The sequence below is a fragment of the Seriola lalandi genome, unplaced genomic scaffold (genome assembly GCF_002814215.2).
Source record: "Seriola lalandi dorsalis isolate HSWRI2012SDOR001 ecotype SW California unplaced genomic scaffold, Sedor1 jcf7180002054929, whole genome shotgun sequence".
Classification (NCBI taxonomy): domain Eukaryota; kingdom Metazoa; phylum Chordata; class Actinopteri; order Carangiformes; family Carangidae; genus Seriola; species Seriola lalandi.
In genome coordinates this window covers 487,064-513,397 of record NW_019525481.1, presented here as the reverse complement: position 1 = coordinate 513,397, position 26,334 = coordinate 487,064, and the positions used below count along the sequence as shown (strand labels likewise).

At 41.9% G+C, this 26,334-nt stretch overlaps 1 protein-coding gene across 9 annotated transcripts in view; it reads left to right on the top strand.

The window, feature by feature from the left end:
* The window catches only part of LOC111644331 (serine/threonine-protein kinase BRSK2-like), a 128,804-nt gene that overhangs the window by 47,848 nt on the left and 54,622 nt on the right, over positions 1–26,334 (top strand). For all 9 annotated transcript variants that reach the window (XM_023393173.2, XM_087170126.1, XM_087170128.1 and 6 more), the window contains exon 2: positions 17,600–17,694. In XM_023393173.2, coding sequence (XP_023248941.1) covers positions 17,600–17,694 — 95 coding nt within the window. The remainder of the gene's footprint in view (positions 1–17,599; positions 17,695–26,334) is intronic.

The window sequence follows — 26,334 nt, the reverse complement described above, 5'->3', positions numbered from 1 at the left end:
GGGGGGTTTGTCAGAGCTGAGGAGGAAACAGGGGTCTCTGGAGAAGGTGACAGAGCAGTCAGAGACTAATTATGAAGCTCCGACTTGAGCCACTGAACTTGAAGGTTTTTGCTGCAGGGTTGAATATTTCCAAAAAAACGGAGGCAACGTGACCTGTGTGGATTTATGTTTAATAACTTCTGATGTACAGTGAATGAAATCAACTTTCTTTTTACCCCCTGATCTGATTGAAGGGGCATTTTGTCCCTGTATTACCTGTGTTACCTGTTCTCCCTCTGAGGAGCTTCTTTCACAAACTTTCTCTGTGCATTTCTCTCATATTTTTCAGACATATTGCCTTTGGGTCAAAGTACAACTGATTCAATTTTGGTGGTGATACAGATGTGATATTTTTTGCCGTTATGTGGTTATTGTTTTTTTTGTTCCTTCTGTGACACTAATAGAAACAGAAATCTGATACTAAATCCCAGGGCGATGTTTGCAGGGTCAAGAACTCAATTTAACTTGAAATTGAAATGACAGGAGCGATGTGTTTGGGTGTAAGAGTATTTTCCAGCGTTTCTAGTGGTTTGTGGCATTTGAAGGAAAACTTTATCTATACCTACTTCATTTTTTTCAGTCCATAATATCACAGAAAGAAATGTGTGTGCCTGTATTTAGACTGGGAGATACATGCTGAGTAAAAGCCACTTGTTTGACACGTTTGCTGCGAGTTTTAGTCCCGAGAGTAAAAACATTTTATCACCTTTCTTAAACCTCTCAGCAACAACCAACCGTCTCTCTCCAACTCCTTTCCTCACAGCTTCAAAGATAATGCAGTGAAAGAGAAGAGTTCATGTTCTCCCCTTTCTTACAGACAGATTTCTGACTGAGAAACTTGCTGTGTGATTTTGATTGGACTTAATATATGTTTTCATATTTTTACATGTATATCAGGCAAATTAATTTTCTATATCCACAAAATTTACAGAACAATTTGGTGTCATTTTCTGCATTTCAAGTATCTCGATACAGTCCAGTCCAAATATCACGATACACAATATTATCACAGGAGGGATTTTTTAAATAATGTCATTATTTTGTTGGTTTTTTAAATAATCCATAATTATATTATTGTATTTTATACATGGACTGTAAATAAAGACAGATGTAACCTGGGCAAAGAGGTGGCATACGCTCACCCACCTGTCACTCAAAGAGGCCACGCCCTCAATTCTCCATACCTGTAAGTCTTAATAAAGTGTAATCGGGTGAGTTATATAAACAGGTGAGTTATATAAACAGGTGTCATGAAGGAGGAAATTAGCTCTAGAGACCAAAACAGTTTTTGTACCAGGCTGTAAACATGTTTATTTCTGCTGTAAAGTTGGACATTTTAACATGGGAGTCTATGGGGACTGACTCACTGTTGGAGCCAGACTCTAGTGGTCGTTAGAGGAACTGCAGCTGCTGGTTCTTCATGTTGATGCTTCATGTTTCAGCCTCGAGGTTGATGCTTGATGCTTTTTTTGATATTTTGAAAAATATTGCATTTGTAGGGGGAATATCACGATTTTCAATAATATTGAATATCGGCCTGCACCTTTTCTAAACTACAGTACGTCATCATGATTTCTCCTTTGTGAGTGTCGTAAAATACTTTTTCCCACCGTCTCGTTGTTGACAGGAAGTGCCGGACGGTTCATAAATATCTCTCAAGTTGTACTCCTTCATCTCGTTTATGGTCAGTCTCTCAGGCAAAAACAAATCAGAAATGAATTTCGTTGTTAGTGTTATCACAGTACTGGATTAGCACCAGTGCGAATTGAAATGTAACTGACTCTCAGTGTGGTTGTAGTGTTGGAAGAGACCCTGCTGGGAATAATTACCAGTGGGCCCCACCAGGATGGATAGATTTATTAAAGAATTATTAAAGTGGAAGAAAATGAAATGAACATGAGGAATCAAACGTATGCAAAAAAACAACCAGCTACGCATCAGCTAACGAACGCCACCGAGGGAGGTAGGAAAGATTTAAATTGAAAATCACCAACTCATCAGTCGTGTTGAATTCAAAGTGGCGTCACGCTGAGAAAGACACACGTCGTCCGACCTGTTGGTTTGGGATTTCATCAGTCTGCTGTGCCAGCTTCTTCTCCGGGTTCCTCCTTCTCTTTTTGTCAGGCCGCAGGAATAAACTGTTCACTTCACCACACGGCAGCCAGATATAACGGTGGTTCATCAGTCTGATGAGATGCTGCCTCGTGAAATCACAGAGCCAGTTTTAAACATTGATGAGTCTGATAAGCAGCTGTATTAGAAACTTTGAAAACTGTAAGATAAACAAGAAACTGTCTTTCCTGTCAATGTGACTCTGGTTCATCTCACAGTGAAATATCGTTCTTTGTTCTCCATTAAATTATGACTCAAAATAGGAATAGGAACATTATTCTTTTCTGTATTTATACTCAAAATGTAAGGAACCAGCAACTGTGAAGTGACGCTGATCTACATTTGGAAAAGAGCTTGTGATGTAAACTAAACTGCACAGACACTAAAACCTGTGTGTTGGTATGTTTTCAGGTCACATTAGAACGATGCAAACTGGTGACGGTGAAATGAGACTTTGATTTTTCACAAAAACATTTATAACTCAAATATAAAAATAATCAAGAGCAGCCAAATTATAGACGCTGCTGTAGCTCAAATTCTGCTGCCATCTCTGTTTACTCTTATATAAGTTATCATTATTATATTACATGACTTAGAGAGAGAGACTGAGACAAACAGGGTTTTGGACAAGTTTTTACAGGATGCAACTGGGGATCGAGAGCGTTGGTGTAACTGAGAAACAGAAGTTTCCTCTCTGTGTTTTGGGCTTTTTATACCTCCACTGCCTTGGAGCAGAATCTTTTTTTATTTAGATTTTTACATTTTGAAATGTGTTTTTCTGCTTTCTGGGCAGCAGCTGTTTTCCATTTGTTTCAGTGGTTAAATCAATGGAAATCTGCAGCTTTTCTCACAGACTTGGAAAAATACCCATTAACTGCATCGAATGCTTCCTCTGAAACTGAATCTGGATTCAGCTGCCAGATGTTGTCGCCACCCTCCTGATTGCGACTGCAGCCATAAAAGAAAGAACGACGGCTTGTACTGGAAAGGTTGCCGGTTCGAATCCTGCAGCAGATGAAAGTGCTTCACAGACTTTCCTCTCTGTGTAAGATGTAAATCGACTCATCCTCAAAGTAAAGGCACAAAAGAGAAGTAGGTTTACTGTAATAAGTTTGGAGCGGGTTGCGTCATAGGTTTGGGAGTTTGGCTCTTCCTCTTGGCATCGACACCACTTTTCTGTATTGTCAGAAGTGTCTCTCCTCCTCCTCCTCCTCTCCTTTCTTCTCCTTTCATCATGTGGCTGAACGAGGACGTGAAGCTCCCTTTTCCCAGTTATTTCCTCCTCTTCTCATCCTACTCAGATTTGGTTCTTTCCCCTGCTCTCTCTTTCTCTCTCTCCCTCTCTCTCTCTCTCTCTCTCCCTCCCTCTCTCTCCTGTGGGTTAATTACTGTGAGTTGCTGCTTCCCCCTCAATCCTGTGAGTTACATAAAACCGAACTCATTAAAGTGAAGAGCTGAAGTTTTGCCGTTCTCTTGTCATGACAAGATTTCCTTCTTGATGGCACATTGGCAGCGCGGCAGAGTCGCGGCCATTAAACTGGCCTGAGCTGTCGAGAAGACTTTCCAGAGCTCGATATCACCGCTAAAGTCTCGTACGGCGCTGGATTGGTAATGGGACAGATACATAGGCCGTCAGCTGAAGAATGAATGTATGGCCGATTGACTTCTTTTCAACTACATAATAAACGCCTTTATATTTCTGCCTCGTCAGCGATTGAGGTTTGGAAAGATCATCAGTAGGAATTGAAACAAGAAAATATAAAATAAATCTGCTACAGACAAAACTACATTTATTTTAGGGCATTTTTTAATCTTTGCTTCTTTCCTTGTGAAATACTGGAGGGTTAAACTTTGACTTATTTCATGTATTTTTATGTTATAATTTTACACCAGTGGTTCCCAACCTGTGGGCCAGAAAATCATTTGCAAAACAGTACAATTTTGGTGAAAAGATGTAATTTAAAAAATATATAGATATATTTATATCTATATATATATATATAATGTTTTTAAATGTTTTAAAATGAAACAATCTTTACAAACATTAAAAAACCTGTTTCATCAAGGCCTATCACTGTGATAGGCCAATGACAGGAACTGTTATAGTGCCACTTTGCCACAGGATCACATCTTATACGTGTTTTCACTAGATACTTACACCTGTTTGATTCACGCTGAAAGATCACATCCATGGCAAGATCTGGAGAATCAAAACAGATCGCTGGTTAACAACAGGAGGAATTAAAAGTCCTGAATGTTATCTGAATATTGTTGGAAAAAAATATTGATTATAGCTCTAAAATCAGAATTTGACAGTCTGTGTCCTACACAACATGAAACAGCTCACCTGCAGCTCCACTGTGGCCACTGTCCGATGAGAAAGTGAGAATAGATTCAGGGAAAACCACTGATCTGAGACCAGATGTTGTGATCAGAAACAGAGCAGCTTGTGAATGTTGTGGAGTCGAAAGAGAGAGGAAAAAGCTCTGGTACACAGAGGCAGAGGAGTGTCGTTGGAAACCATAAAGGTGTGCTCAGTGAGGTGGAGGCTGGTCTGCATCTGTTACCTGTAGTGGGTGTAGGAGGGCGGAGCCCAAAGCAGGAAGTGCAGAACATGGCAGACAAGGCAGACAAGGCAGCCAGTCCCAGGTGAGTGCAGAACTCATGATGCTAGCTGCCTTAAACATGCTGTTTGTTCGGTTCAGTATGCTAGTTATCTTAGCACATGGTTAGCATGCTAATTAGCTTAGCAAGCTAGTTATATAAGCAGGAGTGGCTGCTGTGTTACCTGCTAACATGAAGCTGTTGCTGGTGGGTGAGCAGCATGTTGTTGTTGTTGGTAACAACTTGCTGTCTAGCTTGTTAGCTGGTTGTAGCTGTTAGCATCCAGCTGCCTGGTGACATAGGAGTGAATTATACCTGTCACAGAGGGCTGTGTTGAGTGTGTGGGTGTAGGTTAGCTAGTGAGTGCATTTTATTTTGACAAACATCTCTCTCTCTCTTTCTTTTGATGGAGCTAGGCTAGTAGTTTCCCCTGCTTCCAGCTGTTGAGCTAAGCTAATGTCCTGGACCTGTATGTGTCTGCGTGCACACACACAGATGAAACTGATCCAGATTTCCCCAAAAAATGTTTCTAATTGTCCTCGACTGCATTTCAGATGGAAATACTTTACTTCTCCTCATTTATCTGGCAGCTGGAGTAACTGGTTGCCTTGCAGAGTCGATTTGAATTGGGTACACGTAGATCATTGATGTAAATGTGGAGGATAAAACCTTAGAAACCTTTTTACTTGTATAACACAATAAACTTCATTAGCACCACAAACTGCAGCCTTTAAAAGGGCCATAAAGTTGAATAAACACTTTTCTAAAACAGTTTATTTATTGGACTTCATTAGTTTTTAGCTTGGTGTACCTAATAAAGGGGCAGGTTCACCTGATCAGCATGAGAACAGGTTGTGTTTCCACAATTTTCCTTCTTGACCTTCCCTCCTTTTCTCCCCTCTTTCTTTCCCCCATTACTGTTCATCCTTTCATCCTACTACCTTCATCTTTTCTTCCTCCATCCACCTTTTCTTCTCACCTTCATTCCCTTCCTCTTTATTTCTTCCAACTCATTGGTGAAAACATACATGTACAAATCCGCAAAACCAGATTTCCTTCTGTTCCACAGTCTGTACTTTTACTTTGAAAAGTGAGTGGAGCATACAGCTTGTACATGATGACTTTTATTCTGGTGATTTACTGCACTTCCATAAAGTTGGGAGATGTGAAAGAGACTGATTTAAAAAAAGAAAAAAAGAAATTGATGCACGAATGGCCAAATATTCTGACTTTTACTCCGTAGTTTGGGTCAAACTCCAACAACATTGGATCCTACAGTTTATTAAGTCAAATATTTGAATTTAATGTAGGACTTTTATTGCAGTATTTCCTCATCCTGGTCCTTCTCTAGAGGATCTTGCAGCACTGTGTAGTGGTTGTTTCACAGTAAGTAGGACGTGTGGGATGTTGCTCTCAGCTCTGCGGTTACACATTGATGATGCAGAGTAAACAGCCGTAAATTGACGGCAGATGATGTAAATTAAACTTCTATATAAACACACTTAGACAAATATTGATCCGTCTGCTACAGTTTTATGTTGTGTTCATCAGTGATGGCGTCCATTCATTCCTGATTCCACTTGAACGCTGCACGAAGCCTTTTACTCCCCCCCCCCTCTTCTCTGGAGGCTTGACCTGCTTTCTTGGCCTTCCTCTTCTCCTCCTCCTCCTCCCCCTCTTCCTCCTCGCTGACGTAGGGAGAAGAGGAAAGGAAAAAGAAAAAGGAGGAGCTGGGTTTATTAATTACCTCATTAATGGAGAAAGGGGAGCTGGTTTTGTCAGGATTTGGAGAAAGGAAGGAGGGAGGGAAATCATATTCAATATGTTCAATGGGATTCATATTGTCAGGGGAGAGAGGGAAAAGGGGGTGAGGAGGGGGGAGGGACATGTTGGAGGAGGGGAGGCTAACCTTGACACAGATATCCACTGTTTCACTGGATGTACAATGGAGCAGAATGAAACGAATCCAACTGCTCAGAGTTTACAGTAGTTAAAAGACAAACAGTCTAGAGCTGATTGGACGCTGCAGCTGAGTGTCGCCGTCATCTGTTGCCTGGTAGATTTCTGTGCCGAGAGCTAACCACTGGTCTCTTCTTTCTCTGCTCTCTCCTCTCTCCTCATGCTCTCCACTGATTGGACGGCTGCTTCGCTCTCTCAACTGGCTGATGTGAAAACAGGTAAGAGCCTCTCAGGTCATCTGTGTCTGTTGATGATGATGATGATGATGATTTTCAGGTGTGTCCACTGAGATCAGCTGATCAGAGAGGATGGATTGTAGAAGACGAAGCTCCCTAACGATGTCCCCCATTATTTGCACATCCCTGAATATGACTTAGTGTCTGAGACCCGACCCTGCACCTGAGTCTGTGTTCGAGTCACATCATCAGCTCAGGTGTTTCAGCCCAGGTCTCACTTCTGAACTTCGGCTGTGAATCTGAGTTGTAGCAAATTTAAAATAACTTTTTCGTTGCAGTTGGAAACAAAACACGACGCCATAGTCGCTGAATTCAGGTTCAAGTTTAAGGTGTCCTCATGTCCAACTGTCCTTTCGATCCTGGTCTTTTGTCATGCCTCTGTGCCGGTGACAGCCAGAGCTGTTTTCGGGTTGTCCTGCTCGTGAACGAATCTCAGAAAACCCTTGAGGGAACTTCAAATTTGGCACAAATGTTCACCTGGACTCGAGGATGAACTGATTAGACTTTGGTGGGCCAAAGGTCAAAGGTCAGTGTGACCTCAAAACACTTTTTAGCCATTTCTCAAGACTTCGCAGCAATCATGACAAAAATTTCACACAAATGGTTCATATGTTATATGACTCTGGATCAACAGGGATGGGATACGATGAGGGATACGACCACGAGGAGTTGATTCTGGTGTTCTTTTAATTAATTTTGAGTGTAGCGTTAAGGGAGCTTTTCTATTGGTCCTCAGATCAGATCAGAACCTCTATCAGAGTCAGAATTAGTCAGCTCAGATATGGAAAATCATTTTATTTTTTAAATATACAATATGTTCATACAAACATTCATTTATTGTTCTTTGATTTTGCTGATATTTTTTCTTTTTACTCCTGGTATGTAATGTACAACTGTAAATCATCTTCACTGGTGTGGAACGAGGAGCGGGACAGCTGAACAGCGTGCAATGCTTAATTCATGGTATGAAATCAATGTTCAGGCCCATTTCTGTCTACGTGATCTGATTAGCCTCGGTGGGCAGCCCGTGACAGTGAACACGTCAGCCGGGCCTCGCCGCCGGGACGGCTGCGCGCCTCTCCGCCTCATTGGCAAACCAGAAGCAGCAGTTAATCAATGCTACTGAGCAGCGGGGGGGTTCTTGACTCAGATGATTGGTTGGAACAAAGGAGGATGGCATCAAATGACTGATAGAGAGGTGGGCAATTACAGGGCTGATGTGAGGATTAATCGATATCTTTCTTCTTGCTATGAGGCCGGAAAATGAATATGTATTGACTCTGGTGTGTCAACATTAGTTTTGAGTGTCTTTCTGTTTGGGTTGATGGTGTGAATGAAAAGGATTTTTCCCCCTGTCTCTGTGATGAGATGTAAATAGGCCAGAGCTCAGTTCTGGTGTCTGCCAGGTCTGATTGAAATGCGAGCGGCGGCGGGTTCATCAGTCTTGTCGGACAGCTTGCAGACGGTTCCCAGACAGCCAGAAAACTCCATCAGAGTCCTGCTGAGCTCCACAGGTCGGCCGCCGGGTGATGAGTTCTTCTTCAAGCTTTGACTCTTTGGCCCGTCGCCCTTCGTCGAGTCAAGAAGTATTTTTTTATACGGCCGCGAAATCCCATTTGAAAGTTTCGAGTTAATGATCTCCTGAACATTCCCCAACATCACAGGAGTTTCTATCAGTTTGAATTTGAGTTGTTCTCAAATCTATTTTTACTTTCCTCTGTCGGGCTTCATGAAGTGGATCCATTCAAATCCAACGAATCTCCTGCTGACTATATGTCGTTAGTCTGACTCTGCAGACGTAGGCTGTAGGTATAAACTCTGCCGTCTCCCCTTCGCTACAGAAAACAACAACAACAACCTCCAAGCTAGATCATGCAAACTCGACATGCACCTTTTCCAACTCATTTCCAATTACATCCTTTACCTTAACCCTAACCCAGCCCACAGGTTGGGAACCAACGTTCTACAGGAAGTAGCCATTTTAATGACGGTACTCACCTCCACATATGCAAGCGTTCCACCAAAACAAGTCCCTCCTCCCGACACTACTTTACAGCAAGACCATTGCTGCTTCCTGGACTCGGCGCCGCCCAAGACGATTGTGATTAAGTTTAAAGAAATAACAACAAGCCAGAGCGTTTTTTCTTTTGCCCCCTACAGCAGAATGATGATGATGATGAAGATGATGATTCAGCCGGATCGTTCTCCAGCACTGAGACCGGTCTTTGTGAGAAGTGAGACCTAATATGTTGGAAGCTTATGAACTGCATCTATCATCCAGTAATCGCAGGGTTTGTAATTTGAGCGGCGTCTCTTCTTGTTCTCATGTCAGAGAGTTGTTGACGTTTCAAGACGCTGACCCTGTTTCCTCCCAACGGTTCACACGGAGACTCGCTTATCTGTGAATGAAGAACAGGAAGAAGTGAATAATTTACATGCTCTGATTTCCTCAGCTGACTGACCTCTGTAGTTATTGTTGTCGTTCATCCTCTCCTCGCCGGGGTGTGAGAAGAAACAATATGGAGCCTCAGCAAGTACAGTGCTCGATTGTGTTTCTATTTATAGTTCAATTAGCTGGAAGTTTCCTCCCTCTCTCTCTCCCCCTTTCTCCTTTCGTCTTTTTGTCTCCTTCCAACTCGCCTTCCCTTTACCTTCAAGCCACTCACACAAAGGCAGCTGCAACATGCCTATTATCTGCCGTGTGGAGGTTGGAGGTAAAACAGAACAGAGACTTTCTATAACATGCTGCTGTTAGAAATCTCTGCCTGGAGTGGTGGACCAGTCTCTTGACCCCCCCCCCCACAGCTTTACTTGGAGTGTGTGGGTGGCTGAGTGTGGCCGGCAGGTCCAAGACCCCAGAGCACTGCATGATGGGAAAGATTTCTCTCTGTGCCAAAACACTGAACCGACGAAGAGAAGACGATATCTGCCGGCGTGTCCCGCCTCCTGAGCTGATAACACTTTACCTCGACTCGTGTTGCTCTTAAAGCAGTTTGCATTTTAGATTTACATTTTTATTTTGTTTAAAATAACACCATCTTCTTCTAGCATCACCTTTCTTTGTACTTATTGCTCCTTTTAGTCTATACTAAATATAAAAGACTTCCCAGAAGATCACCAGAGAATATGTCACGAGATAAACCATTAAATTGTCTCCTTTTCCACACCACAAATAAAACCTGCTACAAAAAAAGATCTGTTCATAAAACCAGCTCCAGTCTGTTCAAGTCACCGAGCCAGAAGACGAGAGCAGAACTGAGACTCAGAGCCCGTAAATTATTATATGAAGAGATTTAAACTGCTATTCAGATGTGGATATTTGATAGTCACAAAACAGTTAAAACAATACATCAATGCATATTTGTTTATTAACAACATAAACACACATTCTCATTTAAGAATTCTAATAATGCATCAAAATCAATGTCGTTGCTAATCATTAACACCAGACTGATAATCCAGAAAAAATTAATTTCCCTTAGTATTTAGTTTATGGAAAATAATTTATATTAATTGTATTTTTTGTGTTTTTTTTAAGAATTGTTAAATAAGGATATAACAAAGGGTCAAAATACCTAAAATAAATAAATATTTGGTAGTTATGGTCAGCACTGATGTGTGAAAGTGGAAAATAATATTAATATATAATAAATGTATTTTGTTTTTTAAATTTAGAGACACATATTTCTTTTTAGTATTTAGTGTATGGAAAATAATTTATAAAAAAATTATCTTTTTTCCCATAAAAACAGTGGCATTATGTAAACTGTGATATAAAGGGTCAAAATACTGAAAATAAATAAATATGTGGTAGTTATGATCCGGGCTGATGAGAGTGTGTAAAATAATATAAATAATATATAATATTATTATGATTTATTTATTTTTAATGTGGATATTTTTGTCCTCTGAGGTCGTGAGTTAAACTCCAGGATGCTTGTAAACAACAATAATCGCTTCATAACAGAACATCATGCGAACAGTGGTGAAGTGCAGTCGGCTCAATGTTGAGTTATTTATTTGAACTTAAATTCTGGACAAAGAGTTGATGTTGATTTGGGGAAATACTCAGAATGTGATGACTGAAGCAAAACTGACACTGATGCCAGTGTTTGTCACATTCGGGGGGGGGGTCAAGTGTGTGACTGCTGAAGGTCACCCAATCAACAGCTGACCTGTCAGCATTGATTACCGTTAACTGCTTCTGTACTGTACGCAAGGCCCAGGTCTAGACGGGGGGGGGTGAAAAGATGTTGACTGGTCACTCCAGCTATAACACTATAACATGCACCGTTTGTAATCTAAAACTAAAGCCATAAAATCTAATAAAACATAAGCCTATAATATATTTAATTTTAAAACCACCCCTCATAAGAGGCAACTTCCTTTATATCTAATTAGCTATTGGTATTAAAAATAAACTATCTGCTTTAATTCACTATATTTTTTTCAGTTTTTGTTGCATTTTAAAACTCATATTAGCTAACAATAACACACATGCAGCTAACTAGCTAACCGCTACATCCAGAAGGTGTATGCAAATGATTGACAATAAATGATCTCCAAAACCCAAATTTAATTTATGAATTAGATTTCGATGTATCAGATTCAGAGATCAAATGATTAACTAAAACTTAAACCAGAGAGTAGTGACGAAGTGAAATGATGGAGAAGTAACTTCCCTATACGGCCACACCAACCAATCAGATATAAATAAACTTTGATTATTGGAATGTGGCTTGTTATTGGGAAAAATAAAATCCTTTCAGTTATTTTTTTGATAGTGGGATGAAGTGGGGCAGTCGGAGGATTTGGTGGGGCATTCCCTCCCCCGTTGTTTTGCTTTCTTTCTTTCTCTGGTGGAGTTTGTACCAGCTCTCCTGCTCTGGGACAAAACTCAAACCACTAACATTCAGTGTTTCCAGGAATTTCTTTTTTGACACATTTTTGTTGTTTGTTTTTCTCCAGACGCTTGTCACATTACAGGAGAAAGTTTTCAGTTAGTTTCCTGGAAACTTTCGACCTGCCGTTCCCCTCAGCGTCAGTCGATAGTAAACAGAGCCGACGTGTCATTCCTGAGAAGCTGCGGGAAAGAACGATGAAACAGCAGCTGTCTCCTTTGTCTGAAATAACAGAATCTGAAATATCAAGGTTCAGTTTTCACTCCTGCTGGACAAGAACCGTCCTCGTCCACCTGCTGTAAATGTGAACGTGGAGCAGACACCGGGAGTCGCTCGGCCTCTGTGTGAACCCCCCCAGGCCCGTCAGCAGAGGGATCAGCCTTTGACAGCCAATAGGATTTGGTTACTTGCCTTTAAATCCTGTTTCTGTTGAATGTTGCGCTGCGTGTTTCCTCCCACAGTCCCGAGATCCGCAGATTGGGTTGAAAGTGAGAGTCTCACCTGCCCACAGGTGTGAATGTGTTTATCTACTCGCTATCCCTGTGATAAAGAAGCAAAAAGCCTTTTATCACCTCAGGAGCTTAACAACCCGCAACCAAGGGCTTCCCGTAACCTGAACTTTAAAGAACCGTGTGAGGCTTTGATACCAGGTCCTTTCTTGTCTTTTACAAACTGGGACGTTTGGAATATTCGTCATTAAAAAGGCGACGGCGGGAACAACGGAGAAAGTGCTGCTGATAAAGTTACTGATGAGCTCTCAGCTTTATGTGAACATATGATATATGTGTTTGTGTATTTTTCTACAATCTTATTTCACCCTTTTAAAGTGTTTTATCCTTATTTCTGCAGGACACCGTCCACATCTGTAGTGTTTGTTGTAGCTGTCCTGCATTTAGTGTCACATCAGAATCAGAAAGACCTTATTGATTATTGATCCTTGCAGGGAAGTTGCTCCTGTGCAGAGGCCACATTTATCCCCTGAAGTTTGTTCTGAAAGCAGGTGGAGAACAGTGGAAACAAGAGCAGAACATTTTAGTTTTCAGCTTCATTATAAAGGCTGAAAACTCTATTATCATTATATTCAAGTGTGTTGTAGGGACGGATCTCGGGAAGGTTGTAGAACCAGAATCTTTAACTATTAATTAACTATTTCACTATTTTACTTTATTTAACTGTTACTGGACACAAGCCGCAGAGACAAAACCTTCATTAGCCTCAGAAAACAGACGTTTTCAGGCTGAACCCTGGAGATGGACGAGCTGATGCGTTGAACACAGTTCTGCCTATTTAGTGCAAAATTACAAAAGTTCATTAAAGTTAGATCTCGGCCGCTTCACTGCTAATTTGAAAGCGAGCATCTACATTCGTTCACTGTGCTTATTTAGCCGTTAATGCTATCTTATTAGTGCCTTGCAGTTGGCTATGCTAATTCATTCAGACTCCTTGGGGAGCTGTTGCGCCTGTGGTCAGTTCTTCGACATAATTATCAGCTGGTGTGTTGGTTCCAATTAGTCGAGACTACAACAGAACAAAAGCTGCTGCCTAACGTCCACAGGACTCGAATAAGGCGGGAACAAAAAAATCTCTTTCAGGCTTTTGTTTTTACTTTCTTTAACAATGATGTTACTGTCACTCACACGTGGAGCTTCCTGGAGCTTATTGTATAAAAATATTTCAATCTCATTTGTAAGAAATCTTAATTAGAGTGTGGTATGTATAAAAGCCACTAAATACTACAATACCCATGAGCCTCGTTGGTAGATGACTGCATGAAATCAAAGTATGGGAATATCTGGAAAACAAACATTGCACCAGAGCTGTTTGATTTATCCCCACACCCAGTGTTTTAGCAGAGGAAAGAATTTGCTGCTCTCTGATTGGCTGTTTCTTACAGCAGTGCACTCTGGGATTTGAAGTCGACTTGCGTTGTAAAGCTGTTGTGTGCAGTCTTTGACTTTTTGGCCTCCTATCTCATGACTTTTTTGTGTTCGGTGCTGAATGTAGAATTAATCATTTAAGAAGCTTAATTGGGATTTTGAGAGTAATTCTCTTTCTCAGCCCAAAGGCGCAGAGTGAGGCATCATGGGAGGTTTTAGCAGGACCAGAGGCCGAGTCCCTGCTGCCGGTCTGTCGGGTTCAGAAGTCCTGGAGAGCATCGATCGATCTGGTTCAGCACAGACGAACAAACTGACTGAGGGTGGAGAAATCAATGGAGCTCAGTGGTTCAGTCGCGCTGTAGTTTGATTCACCTGCTGAAAGAGTTTGTTGTAGAGTTTTTATCCACCTGTGCTCACTGCTGCTCAGAGTTCACCTGTCGGTCAAACCGCCGCTCTTGTGTTGCAGGTAGCTTTTATGTCTTTGTTCAGTGGCAGTGAAACACCTGGTCCACATAAGTCTGGAATAAATACAGAACCTCCTCCGGTCGACAGATGTTTAACCAAGCTGATTAAACCCTGACGCTCCTTCAGTCACTTTTTGGAGAATTTTCTTCTTTCAATTTAATTTTAATTAATTCAACCCGGAACATCTGGATCAATCAGAGTCGATTCTTTACCTACTTAATATTTATTTTCACAAACTTGTCTGTGCTCATACGTACAGCAAAGGATTTATGAGATAAACTACACACCTGACATCAGACAGGTATCCCCAGTTGGGGAGCTACTACCCTACATTATGGTGTTATAATAAGGTCCTTACTTTTGGTGGAGAATACGAAATTGAATTAATTTATTGTGTAAAACTAGAAAATATTAGAAGAAGAAAACGTCTTTTAAACACAGTCAGTTTTATTGTTACTCGTCTACAGACCAGGATAAAGGAACGTTGTTTCTCTCTGAGGTCAAAGTGCAAAAGAAATAATAAAAATAACCTTTGACTGGAAACCTTTGCCTAGATGAAATGATTTAACTCTGGTTTAATAAAAAAGCAATAAAAGGCATTGAACCATGTCTAAAAATTCAAGCTGCTCTGATAAATCTTTTGGCCATTTGGCAGAAAAGCTCCACAGAAATCTGAAAATCCAGCAGACACACGGAGCGACATTCGCAATCACTCACAGTCGTGTCGGATCGGACGGCTCCTGGTTCGATCCCCGACTGCTCCTGATGCTGCGCCATCAGTGTGTGAATGAGACGTACATTGTAAAGCGCTACGAGTGGTCGATAGACTAGAAAGGCGCCATATAAATGTCCATTTATTGTTCCTTTCCCCTTTGAGCTCTGGTTATATCTGTCTCTTTAGCTGCTGCATGTTCTGGCTCAGAGTAGAAACTGAAATGATCTTTTAGAGAAGATGAGCAACAACTAAGCCTTAAAAACCATCTTTATTCCTGTGACTCTGCTTCATTTTGTTATTTCCTCCTGACTCCGACCGTTCTCCATCCGTCCCTCCCTTCATTACCACTCATAACATGTACGGGTGAATGTGTGAACAGCCTTCCCGGGGCCTTTCGTCGACCCTGCGTTGTGGTAAGCTGTCGTAGCCGCGCTGGAGCCGCTCTGACAACAGGATCAATGAGACCCGGTGAATGTCGCCCATGATGCCATTTCGGTTCTAACTGGAGACATAAAAGAGCCCCCAGACTCTCATATTGGCCCCAAACACCCCCGCTGCTCACGGCTCTGCCTGTTTCTCAGTGAGGGAAATCACCGCAGGGAAATCACCCTTCAAATAGTGTGACACTCATCTCCTGTGAAATATATATGCAGCGTGAGGTAATGAAGAGGTGCATATGCGCAGTGGCATTTCCAGCGCCGTCTGCAGACCTTCAGTACAAAGTAAACTCTGGTCCCTGGTGTCGCAGCTTTGATAGAGATGGATGGAGCCATTGTGGCTGTAATAAGACGAAGCTGTCGCGCTCTGACATTTCTGTTACAGAGCAAGAGTCCCGTCAGGTGAACTTTCAGACGTACACGATGAAAAAGGGACTTGGGAGTTGCAGGATGCAAATTAATTTTATTGTTTTCTGCCTGTTTTATGTTCTGCAAACTTGCAAACAACATACAGCTGGGAGCTGCCACTGAGAGTTATGAGCAACATATGTTATTCAGCTTCCTTTAACATGATCAGATCCGTAGGGAGACGTCTTTTATCATAGTGTTTTCATTGAGGATTGTTTTATTTTAGTGTTTATATATTATATTACATGTTGTGCCTCGACATGCATCATGGAAGCGTGATATGAATATATCAACAAAGGTTTTTTTTTCGTATCTGGAATCCAGGTCATTTTATAGAAAACTTAAACTCAGTCCAAGTATTGAAATGACCTACTGATCTTTACTTTGGTCAAAAATTAAATTGTGATTTCATTGAAATTAAATGTAGAAATTTCAACTTCAAATATGTTGCGTCAGATGGGAGATATGAAGAGGTAACAGACTCTGTAGTCTTGTCTTTTCATTAAAGCTCCTCCAGTGTAAAGGTCTGTGTCCATGTGTAGTGTGATTATAGATCAGCTCTAGCTTCTATATTAATACTGTGAAAGTATCAAAGCCTCAGTCCACAGAGAAATGCACACAGCCTGTATTCAGAAACTGAGCCTTAAAACCAGCCGTCAGGACTTCTGGAACTTTGTGATGTCACAACAAAGCAGTCACCAAGCCCCGCCCACCTGGACCCACCATCCAAACCTTGCAGGATTTGGTTTCTCTGAGTGTTTTTACCTGAAATCTGCTATATTTCTATTGGATCACTCAGCCAATCAGAAGAGAGGCTCAGAGCCTCCTCTCTTCTGATTGGCTCACCGACCTGTTGTTACTAGAGCTCCAGAGAGAAGCCTGAGAGAGGAGATGTAAAACTACACTGAGATGGTTTTTATATCTTCTTATGGATCAGTACTTCAAATAAAACACAGAAGAAGAAGAAACATGGAGCTTTAAAGACATTTCAGTGGTGTTACTGTAGATCAGAAGACGGATACCGCAGGGAGTGATGCTGTAAATATTTCTTGGCCTGGCCGGTGACTGCCAGGAAGTCGTCGTCCTAGTCAAAAAATAATTACACCACTTAACTCTTTTTTACATTTATGTTTATTCATAGATTAAACAAACCATATACATTTTTCTTTTAGGAAAGTCTTTTTAAAAATATTTGGACAGAGCCTGGCTAACCTGTTCTTCTTGCTCGCAGTTTTAATGCTAAGCTAAGCTAAGCTAACAGTCTCCTGGCCGTAGCTGAGAGTGGTATTGACCTTCTCTTCTTACTCTTGGCAACTCTTCCCTGTTGATTTATCCCTTCAAAATATTTCTCCACAGAATCATTAATGTCTAAACCACCTTTTTATGGAACTAGAAAAGATGACGTCCTGTATCTTGTGTGGTCACATGACCACCTGAGCTGTATTTGCTGATGAAATGAGCTGCAGTTGAAAGATGAGTTGAGATCACATTTCGTCACATCCACTGTTTCCAAGGTGAAGAGTGGACCTTCATGCTCAGTCAGTACATCCGCAGCCTCGTTTCTCTCGTCCATTTTACCTTTGAAAGCCTGGAGTCGGTTTATCTACAATCATCGGGCTCAGTGGAGTGTGTGGAGTCATTTGAAGGCAGCAGATTCCAGCAGTGACTGGTGCCCCAGAGGATGATGGGTAGCCTTGAGCATAACGTCATTAATCCAGATGCATGGATTCTTCTTTTCATTCCTCCCCCTTCTTATGATCTCCTCTGTGAAATTGAGATTTTTTTTTGTTTGTTCCGTTCGAAGAAACAACTTCTAGTGGATTTAATAATAACGTTTGTGTTTCAGGTCTCGTGAAGCTGGGCGTCCACTGTGTCACGTGTCAGAAAGTCGCCATAAAGATTGTCAACAGAGAAAAGCTCAGCGAGTCTGTTCTTATGAAGGTAAGACAACTTAATTATCAATACGTTAATGTTCTTACACAAACAGTATTTTTTTAACCCTCTAGAAAAAGTGAAAATTCTGATGTTTCTGTAGCTGCTGTTATTTCCTATAAAGCCTGTGAAATGAGATCATCTCATTTTCATTTAGGTCCTTAAAGTGAAAGTATTCATTTGGAAATATTTTATTTTTTATTACTGTAAACAAACCTTATGAAAAGACTAAGAAAACCCTGCCTGTGGGTTTAAAAAAAAAAGTAATTTCTTAAAACAGCTGCTCACTCTAGTTTCTAACAAATGTCTCTTGAACAGAAGGAAATAGAGCATTTGTTGGGGACTATTTTCAGTGGCGGATGAATCCACATTTGGTGCTGTAGTGAGTGTTTGTGGTAGCAGGACGGTGTGTGTGTTCATGGTGATGAAGGAACATGTCAGTGTATGTCTCAGAGGAAGAAGATTCACATCAGGCTCTTTTTGTTTTGTTTTGTGTTTGTTTGTTGTTGATTTTTTGTGTTTTAGAAAAATAAAGATGCAGTAGCATTTAAAGGTATAAAAACAATAACTGGTGGTAAGACGGTCGTGTGGCTTCAGGTAGTTGTTTGATGCGTAAATAAGAACATTCAGTACGACCTCTCGTCCAGATGTTTCCGTCCTTCAGAATCACAGAACTGCTTTGTCTAGAGCCGCCACATTCATTTTCCTCCCCATAAGAGCAGGAAATGGACCAAAATGCATTGCAGGTAGAATTGAGGGCGTGCTGTCATTGGTTCACCCACACGTTGAAAACACAGAGCAGGTGTTTGAACTGGCACAGTTATTACTGTCACCACGCACTCCGCTGTCCAGCTGCACCTTGAGCAAACAGCTGGATGCAGCTGGATCAGGCCGGATGAGTCACCTGTACAGTTCCTGCTTCCTGTGTGACTCACGAGCAGCAGTCTGTGTATTTCATGCTGGAAGAGTGTGGAATAAATTTAAATCTGGAAGATATTAAAGGGTCAGTTAAACCAAATTAAGAAAAACAGATTTTCTCAAATGCAGTGAACGCAACAATATTATTATCATCATCATCAGAGTCTGTGATGACGCTCTGTGGATGGACCACACCTTACACAATAATTTGATCCATTGTTGATATTAGAATAAAGATTTGTGCAGCTTTAAACAAACCTAACAACGGCAGGAAACGGCTCAGCAGTTTTCAGAGGGATGGAGCGACTGTGGTGGCAGTTAACACCTCCTAACACTCCTCACTATGAAACCTTACAAAGTCATTTTCTGAAAAATCCTGTGTGACAAAGTGAAGGAATCGTCTGATCCAAGTGATGGAAGCTTCATTTTGCTCTTTTATATGATGTAAAATGAGTCTCTAAATACTGATTTTACAGCATTTATTACACTTTTCTGCCTTTTTATATTCTCTCATATTCACAATGACACACACACACACACAAACACAAACACACACACACACACACACACACTTTAGCCTCGGTACATTGCTGTGTACAATTAGCAGTGTTTTAGAGACTGTTATCTGAAGATATTTTTGACAAGACAGGCTCATCACAACAGCCTTATGAGCAGGAAAGTATACACAAAGGGTGTGTGTGTGTGTGTGTGTGTGTGTCTGTGTGTGTGTGTGTGTTTGTGTCATTGTGAAGGTTTCAAGTAGATTGGACCTGCTTTGATCTGCAGCAGCTAATTTTGTGAAAAGAAAGTCTGTGCATCAGACCACTGCTTCTGTCCACACCTTAAGTACATGACAATTACATATCTGTGTGTGTGTGTGTGTGTGTGTGTGTGTGTGTGTGTGTGTGTGTGTGTGTGAGAACATGTAACCAGACCATTTATTGTCAGTGCAGCTTTAGCTTTCTGCTGTTAGCCGTCCTTTCATCCTAATGAGCAGAGTGTGTGGGGGACTGTTGGTCCTCGTCTCTCTGCTGTTCACTCTGGCAGATAATTGGTCGTTAACACTGATGTTACTGTGAGTGGAGACGGGGGTTCAATTGTCAAGAGCAGTAACATCTCATCAGTGATATGTCACGACAACTTTAAAGTCAGTTTGAAAGAAATCAGTGGTACTTAACGGTCAGAGAAGCGAGCTCGTAGCTGATTGGTTGCAAGTTTGACTGCTTGTTAAATTATATTGAAGTTACAGGGAGTAACATGAGTCAGAGGGTTAACTAAATGGTTAGTTTTAACTGACATTAAACTGACACATTAGAGAGTTTGATTTGATTCATACACATGAAAGAAACAACTTTAAATGAAAGAAGAATATAAATGTCTAAATAAAGACGAGCCGGCTGAAACTGGGTTACTGCAGACAGCCGAGACACTGCACTGAAAAACTCCTTAAACATAAAAGCTGCCGTCCCTCTGCAAATCAAATGTTTAATCTTTTTCCTGGTAAAAAGTTCTGTATTTGGACGATTGAGCCTTTTTACTTTTATACACAATATATATTTTGTGCACTTGGTATTGGGGCAAGAACAAAACACAGCTGGTGAAATTATTGGGACGGAGCAGAAACGACTGGAGTGTTCATACTTTACTTCACTTTATATATTACCTTTCAAGTCCTAGAGGCAGTTTGGGGTTCAGTGGGGCTGGTGTTCAATCAATCAATCGATCAAACTTTATTTGTACAGCACTTTTCATACAAGTTAGTGCAGTTCAAAGAGCTTCACACACTGATGAGCTAAAAAGAAAAAGGACAAATCAAGTGAGAAAACTGATGAGATACAATACGATGGATTTAAAAAGCTGTAATAACATTAGCAAACAAAAAACGTAGGAAAATGAATAATAAAAAATAAATAAAATACAATAAAATACAATTCAGAACATAATTACAATAAAATAAAGTGACTAATGACTAAAAACTATATTTAATGAATGAGATTTAAAATTTAGCTCCGAATCAAAGATCACGCCGAGGTTTTTTGTTCAGGGACACTTTGACTGGAGGAGCCGGGGATCAAACCGCCGACCGTCCGCCGACCTACTGAGCCACATCCGCCCCAGTGGCAGAATGACATCGCACCGACCTGAGAGTTTGAATTAGTGGCCACTGCTTTCATTTTTCTGGATCCAACTTTCTCTCTTTTGCCGTCGAATCGACTGTCGCATCATTTATATGAGTGAAGCTTCAGAGTCGTTACACAAACACTGGTGTATTGTTAGTTTCCCGCTCTCATTTCCACCAGATTATCACCAATCAGCTTGTTGTGTTTGTAATTAGATGTGAGCGGAGGAGATGAAGGCAGCAGATGCTCGGCTGAAATGATTTTTTTTTTTCCCGCTCTCCTCGCTCGTATCAGAGCTCTGCCTCTTCTCTCCATCTGCTGACGCTGCTGTGTGCGATGCCAGCCCCCCCCCCAACCCCCCCACTCTGTCTGTGTGACGGGGGGTTGCCCCACGCAGCACCAGCTTCCTCTAATCTTTTCCTGCCTCTGTCTTATTTTAGAAGATGCCAGGGCCCCTGTTGTCATGGCAACAGGCGGCTATTAGCTTGAGTTATGGCCGTTGTGTTCTCCCTCACAATGAAGTCTCACCTAAAAAAAAAAAATATATATATATATATATATATATATATAAATATATATAAATAAAGGAAATAAAAACAGAAGTTTTGACGGAGTTTAAAACATGGCGTTCACCTCCGCGCTGCTCCTCCTGCTTCAGCTGGCATTTTGAAGAGACCCCCATTTTGTCCCATTTTGTTTGACATTTTCAGAGTGCTACAGGTTCACTTTTTTTTTTTTTTTTGTCTCCTTTCTTTTCTTTTCTTTTTGCTTCTTTTTTTCTCAGTGTTTGCGAAGCCCTGGATGAATTCTGTTGAGGTTTTGCATATGAATGTATCTTCACAATACAAGACACATTTACATTTCCCTTGTTCATTCTTACACATGGAACCTCTTAAAGGAATAACTCAAACCATTACCATATAAATACATTTTGTTTTTGTGTTTTTCTTTTTTAGATCTTTATCCATGACTGATGCAGTTTATATCCAATGCTTCAAGTTTTCCCATTGGCTGAACTAAACGGTTTCTGGTGTAATTGAAAGGAAAAGGAGACGGCGCTCATGGGAAAAAACAGCATTGCTTGTTTTTTCAGATGCTTTGAAAAAAAAAAAAACGATGTCTATGTTTAGCTGACAAAGAAAAAATGAGTTTTGACTCTTGTCTATCAGGAGCCCAGGTTGTCGGAGCTCACAGATCTCCTGCCACCTCCTAACGATCCGTCCCTGACAAAGAGGTTTTAGGACTTGAAGCTAACTGAACTGAAACCCGAGCATTGACAGATGAGGAAACAATCACATGAGTCATTTGTCTACGTATAGTTGTATTTATTTTTGAAGGTGCCGACAGCGTCATCCCACAGACATTCAGGACTAAAGATCAGATTTCACTCCGGAGCACAAATCATCACACTTTTTTTACTGAAATTCATGGAAATCAGTGACGTATTACATGACAGGTTACTTGAATGTTTGATTTCTCTTCATTATAAATTAATTTCTGATTTACTTTAGACAGAAAATGTTACTAAAACGTGTCTGTCTCCACACGGAGCTGCTAAGACAGAAACTGTGGGGAAATGTTACTTCTATGATGTCAATGTGACATCGTTTGTTTTTACTTGGAGACGCGTCACACGTGAAAATGAGGCGAGATGCCAAATCTCTAGCTCACGCAACGCTGCCGCGAGACCAAGACGTTCCTCGCCTGGCAGAGCCACGCTCTGAGCTAAAAAGCTAACACGGCTAAAGATCCTTCAGATTTCCACTGTGCTGCTGCTTTCTTTGTCGTGTGCTAATGTAAACATTATCATGCAACACATTACTGTGTGTCCAGCCTTGTGTATGTCCCTACAAGCTTCCTGCATCCGCCATCTGTGAGTGTGCGAGAGATTCCCGGTGAGATGAGCAGCCTGACATTTACAACGCCACCTCAGAGGTCAGCACCTTACACGGCGCGGGCGGCGTCACCCCGCCTGGCATCCAGATGTCAAAGCTGGCATTTACAGCAGAGTGTCGATGCGGCTAATGGACAGTCTCGTTAGACCAAACACAGGTGGGGGGATCCTGAGGTGCTAGCATGAGCGGCTAACAGAGGACCGCATTTTACTTAATTTAATTAGAACACAGGAGTTTGTGAAGCAGTGTGTGTGAATGTGATGTCATTCAGCATCAGTACAGTAGCCTATAACAGGTATTGATTATCGGAGAGTAATCAGGATGCTCTTGACGACCACAAGTGGCAAAAGTGTGTGTGTGTGTGTGTTCAGTCTAGTCCTGAGGGAACCCTTGTGTGGTGATCATGAAAGTACAAGACCAGCATGAGGCATTGGAGGGTGTGTGTCTGTGTGCGTGTGTGTGTGTGCGTGCACGTGTGTGATTAAATCTCTTTTTCCAGTTGAAGTGCAGCAGATTGTGCGTCTCAGCTCTTCAGAGGTCGACCGCAGCCCCCTCATGCCTGACTGGACTCATTTCATCTCCTCAACGAGTGGCTGGTCGTGTTAATGGTGTCAATACTGACTTAACCGTGTTGATTCTACCCAGTGCCTCTGGTGTGTGTGTGTGTGTGTGTGTGTGTGTGTGTGTGTGTGTGTGTGTGTGTGTGTGTCGAGATTAGCGTCTCTGACAACATTGTGTTTGGTGTCACACCTGATCCATGATGACAGAGGAACTGCTTCCTTATCTCTGATTGATGCTCAGCTGTTATCAAATAAAAAAAAATTACATTAAAGAAAAAAAGTAATTACATATATATTTCTAATTTGCATTTAAATTATCTATTTAATATTTGACTAGAAAAAGAAAATCATCATTTTACCAGTTAATAATTATGTTCTTTTCCCTCAGTCTGTGTTTAAATACAGAAACGATAATAACACTTTGAACTGGAACAGCAAATTTAAATTTAAATGTTTGTCTGTTTATGTTGTTGTTTCTGTTCTGCTGCATCTCACGGTTAATGTTCCCCCGTTTAACTTTCACACTTGGTGTTGTGTGACAACAGCTCTCTTTAATTTAACAACGTACACAAACGGAGAGGCAGCAGGAGCTCTGATTGGCCAGACTCCAGCCAATCAGAGCTCCTGCTGCCTCTCTGTGAGGAGAATGTCATGTGAGAGTTTTAAAAGGAGAAAATGTACTCTGGTGTTTATAACCATCAGTTTCAGTAACAACTTTATTCATTTTCTCTTCCTAATAATAATGATAATAATAATAATAATAATGATGATGATGGTCTGACTGCTCGTGTTCGTCGACCATTTGAACTTCTTTCAGCAGCATCAGCGACTTCCCCTCCAATTAACGTCACTTTAATTATAGTTGTTAGTACAGTGTGGTAAAATGCTCAGTGCATGTTATTATTACTGACTGACTGATAAAAAACAAAACTAAAACCCAAGTTATAATAACTCAAAGTTTTCCTCTAACGGCGACTGAAGCGCTGCATTCATGCGAACAAAGGTCAGGATCACGGTTCACATCCCTAAACTGATCCGAGACCTGTTTAATAATGCTGCAGTCCACACGGTGCACGACCGGCTTCTTACTGCTGGTTCTGCAGGTAAAAATACTTTTAGTCTCTGCAGGATATAATCGACGCTGGGTTTTTGTCTACACTGTTGTGTGTGTGTGTGTGTGTGTGTGTGTGTGTGTGTGTGTGTGTGTTGGTTGAGCGTGTTTTACAGGGCGGTGCTTTGCTGTTATTGCATTAGCAGAGAGCTTTAAATTAAGATTGAAGTTTTTATAAAAGAAAAAAGAAAAGATGACTAACTTTTATAGTGGCCGAAAATACAATTTCTTGCTACGCCGCTGCCTCCAGCCACATTTTTGCAACTTGTCGAACACGTTAATTAACAGTCCGCACACGTCCCACACTGAAACATCGGTGGGTTCCTGTGCTCCTGATCAGTTTGTTTGAACGTTGTGAAGACACGGGGAGAACGAGTGCAACAGGAGGAGGTGTCGGTTGGAACAGGTCGGTTCTGTGAAGCAGCAACTGCACGTCAGTAGAAAACTTTAATCCCTGTTGAAAATGAGTTGTATGTAAATATAATTTCTCTGAGTCAGACCGAGCCATCACTGTAAACACGGAGGAGGTGGAGGAAGAGGTGGAGGAAGAGGAGGTGGAGGAAGAGGAGGAGGAGGAGGAAGAGAAAGAGGAGGAGGAGGTGGAGGAAGAGGAGGAGGAGGAGGAGGTAGAGGAGGAGGTGGATGAGGAAGAGGTGGAGGAGGAGGAGGAGGAAGAGAAAGAGGAGGAGGAGGTGGAGGAAGAGGAGGAGGAGGTAGAGGAGGAGGTGGAGGAGGAAGAGGTGGAGGTGGAGGAGGAGGTGGAAGAGGACGTGGAAGAGGAAGAGGAGGAGGAGCTGGTGTGTCCTGCTCTGAGTTTTCATCACGTCGTGGTTATGGACGTCTTCTGGGCGACACGGCGTTGACAGATGAGTGAAAGGACTCTGATTGCAATCCACCGGAGAAGAGAGCATCTGCCCCGTTCCCATGATTCAGCTCTGACCTTAATCTGCTCGTCATCACATCATCACCCCCCCCCCCATATGTCTGCTGTTGATGTATTCTGCCTGATGCAGTCACAGGAGGCTGTTGTTGGCGCCGTCTCACTCGCCACCAGACTTACGTATGGCTCAAACCGGGCTCGCCGCCTGGTCATTACCCAGCGGCACCGGCAGCAGCCGCAGGACAAGCTGAGGAGACGCTGCCTGCTGATAGGCTGAGCTGCTCCGCTCTCCTCTCCTGTCTCTCTTTCTTTCCTTTCCTGTTCTTACCTGCTAATTAATTTCTTGGCTCTCCTCTATTCTCCTTTCCCTACTCCTTCCTTTCTTCTCCTTTCCTTTCCACTCTTTCTCCCCCTAATCTTTCTTTCCCTTAAGATTTTTCTTTTTCTTCATCTTCCCTTTATTGTTTCCTTTCCTTTCTCTCTTCTCGTTTCCTTTCCTTTCTCTCTTCTCGTTTCCTTTCCTTTCTCTCTTCTCGTTTCCTTTTCCTTTCTCTCTTCTCGTTTCCTTTCCTTTCTCTCTTCTCGTTTCCATTTTTGTCTCTCCCTCTCCTCTCCTTTCCTTTCTTGTGTCTCTTATTTCCTTTCCTTCCATCTTCTCCTCTTCTCCCTTCTCCCTCTCTGGTTATATTTCCGTGTCACAGAGCCGACCTGCTCTTCCTGTCCTTCCTCAGAGTGGATTTGCGTTGCCTCATAAAACGCCTGGATGTTTCGTCTCCTCTGAACGAACCACGCGAAGCGGTCGACTGCGGACGCTTGATCTCGCACCTGCCGCCCGGCTGTGATTGGACACCGGAACGGACGGGTTCTCCTCCTCCTCCGCTCTCCTCCTCTCTTCCACGATCGTCCCGACGTCATAGCAACAGATGGCGGTTTGATTACTGAGCGGATGTTCTAATTTATCACCCCTCGTGCCCCTCAGCTCTGTATCGTGTTTCAATTAAATAGGGATTTGGAAGCAGCGCGCGGTTACCAGAGTCAATCCTCATAATTCATTAAGAGGAGCTATCACGCGTGGAGGCGTCGACTGGATGAGAAGTGTTGCCATGAGTCAGGAGCTCTGAGCTCCTCAGTGGGCTGGAGGAAAATTAGTATCAGCAGGGTGCAA